This window comes from Drosophila albomicans, chromosome 3 (genome assembly GCF_009650485.2).
Source record: "Drosophila albomicans strain 15112-1751.03 chromosome 3, ASM965048v2, whole genome shotgun sequence".
NCBI lineage: Eukaryota > Metazoa > Arthropoda > Insecta > Diptera > Drosophilidae > Drosophila > Drosophila albomicans.
The window spans coordinates 54,789,551-54,791,474 of record NC_047629.2 but is presented as its reverse complement, the minus strand read 5'-3'; the positions used below and the strand labels follow the sequence as shown (position 1 = coordinate 54,791,474).

General features: G+C 42.8%; 1 protein-coding gene across 1 annotated transcript; it reads right to left on the bottom strand.

Moving 5' to 3' along the window:
• Positions 1-476: 476 nt before the first annotated feature.
• Positions 477-1,667, bottom strand: LOC127565425 (uncharacterized). The gene is made up of 2 exons (XM_052003622.1): positions 1,349-1,667; positions 477-1,000 (listed from the first exon to the last, which is right to left on the bottom strand). Exons 1-2 carry the CDS (start codon positions 1,665-1,667, stop codon positions 477-479), a joined length of 843 nt encoding a protein of 280 aa, XP_051859582.1.
• Between the last annotated feature and the right edge of the window lie 257 nt (positions 1,668-1,924).

The window sequence follows — 1,924 nt, the reverse complement described above, 5'->3', positions numbered from 1 at the left end:
TAGCTTAAGCTAGCTGCGCATGCGCGTGGTGACACAAACGTCAAAGCTGAGCTTTCCAGTGCAACTCGCTAAACGTCAAATGAGCTTTTCAGCGCAGCTGATGCACTACTAAAAGCTCGGCTTTACAGCGCAGCTGATGCACTTAAAGCTGCGCCCTTGGTTGAAATTTAACTTGCATACTTTTAGGAGCTACTTGCAACAACATGAACCTTGGCTTAAACTCAGCAGACTTTTAGGCCGAATTCAATACATGTTGCTGTAGGCGCCGTTACAAAACCCCCCGCTACAATCAGACTAGGGTATTCCTTTTCAATAGATACCCTAGACTGATACCGCCGGAAGCAACATCATTGTCGAATGTCCTTGACATGATAATTGCCTAGCAAACGGCCTTGCAAATCCTCGAGCTCGTAATTCGAGTTGCCGAGTTTTTTCTACGAACTCGCGACTTTACAAATGCAGGACCAAACTTTGCATTATAGCCAGTCTGGAAGCAACTTTGCTTGAAATTTCGACGGAACACTTCTTGTCCAGGCGCGAAAGTTATTATTCTTTGACCGCAAATTGTAACGCTTCTCGTTCACATCATGCTTCAGTTGCATCAGCTTACATGCATTCTTACGGATCAAATCAAAAGAGTCCTGTCGATTAAATACTAATGATCGATCATCCAACATGTTTAGCTTACTAAGTAATGCATATGTCGACCCAGATGTAATCATGTGCTGACCGAAAGCCATGTAATATGGAGAAGTACCGATGCTCGAATGCACGGACGATCTCAAAGCACAGCATATTTTGCTTAAGCTTTCGTCCCAATCCTTTTGATCTGGACGCAAGTAAGCTCTTATTCCCGAAATTACCGAGCGATTAACTCGTTCGGATGCATTCGCTTGAGGGGAATGAACAGCGGTGAACATTTGTTTTACTCCATACTGTTTCAAGAGCTTTTCAAACGCCTCAGAGCGAAACTGCGATCCATTGTCAGAGACAATAGTTTCTGGAACGCCGAAAGTCATGAATAGTTCTCCTTCCAGATATTTAATTACGAGAGCCGCGTTTATTTTTTTTACTGGCTTAAGGAAAACATATTTTGAGAAATGATCTAGTACTATAAATATTCCAATATTTCCACTCCTTGATCGGGGATACGGTCCAAGAAAGTCAATAAAAAGGCGTTGGAAAAACCGCTGACTTTCAGGAGCTTTACCCAAAGGAGGTCTCAGAGCATGATTTGGTGCTTTCGTAGTTTTACAAACTTCACAAGCGTTGATGTAAGCTTTAACATCAGAAACGAGACCAGGCCAGAAATAATATCTCCTCACTCTTTCGATGGTTTTGTGGATACCACCATGTGAGCACAAAGGACTGTCATGCGACTGGAAAAGAATTTCAGGGACCAATTCTTTTGGTATCCAGAGTTTCCAGGCATACTCATCGTGAATCTGCTCTCCTGTCAAATGCTCGGCCTTACGATACACGTAGCCACTATCAACTTTTAAATCCGGAAAATTTGTACTATTAGCTTTTACGCTATCGAGCAACTCCAAGTACTCTTGAGACTTGAAATGTGGCGAGTCTAAATCCACAATTAAACCCTGTCGTAAGTCTATGGCAGCCACGCCATCTTCATTCACTCTCGACAGAGAATCTGGTACCACATTCATTGTGCCTTTCCGATGTTCTATCTTAAAACGATACCTTTGTAACGATAATGCCCCAACGAGCTAGACGTGAATTTAAATCATGGTTGGACATCAGCCATTTTAACGAAGCATGATCAGTCACAATGGTGAACTCGTGACCTTCCACGTAAGCACGAAAATTCTTCAGTGCTACAATCGCTGCTAAACACTCTTGCTCGGTGACAGTGTAATTGCGTTGAGCTTTGTTGAGTTTTTTCGAAAATGAAAGCCACTGGACG

Excerpts from the sequence above, each read along its gene's own strand:
- LOC127565425 (XM_052003622.1), bottom strand. The coding sequence starts at position 1,667 with ATGAATGTGGTACCAGATTCTCTGTCGAGAGTGAATGAAGATGGCGTG. Across the intron at positions 1,001-1,348 it reads TCCTTTGTGCTCACATGGTG|AAACTATTGTCTCTGACAAT; the intron begins GTATCCACAAAA and ends TCGGCGTTCCAG.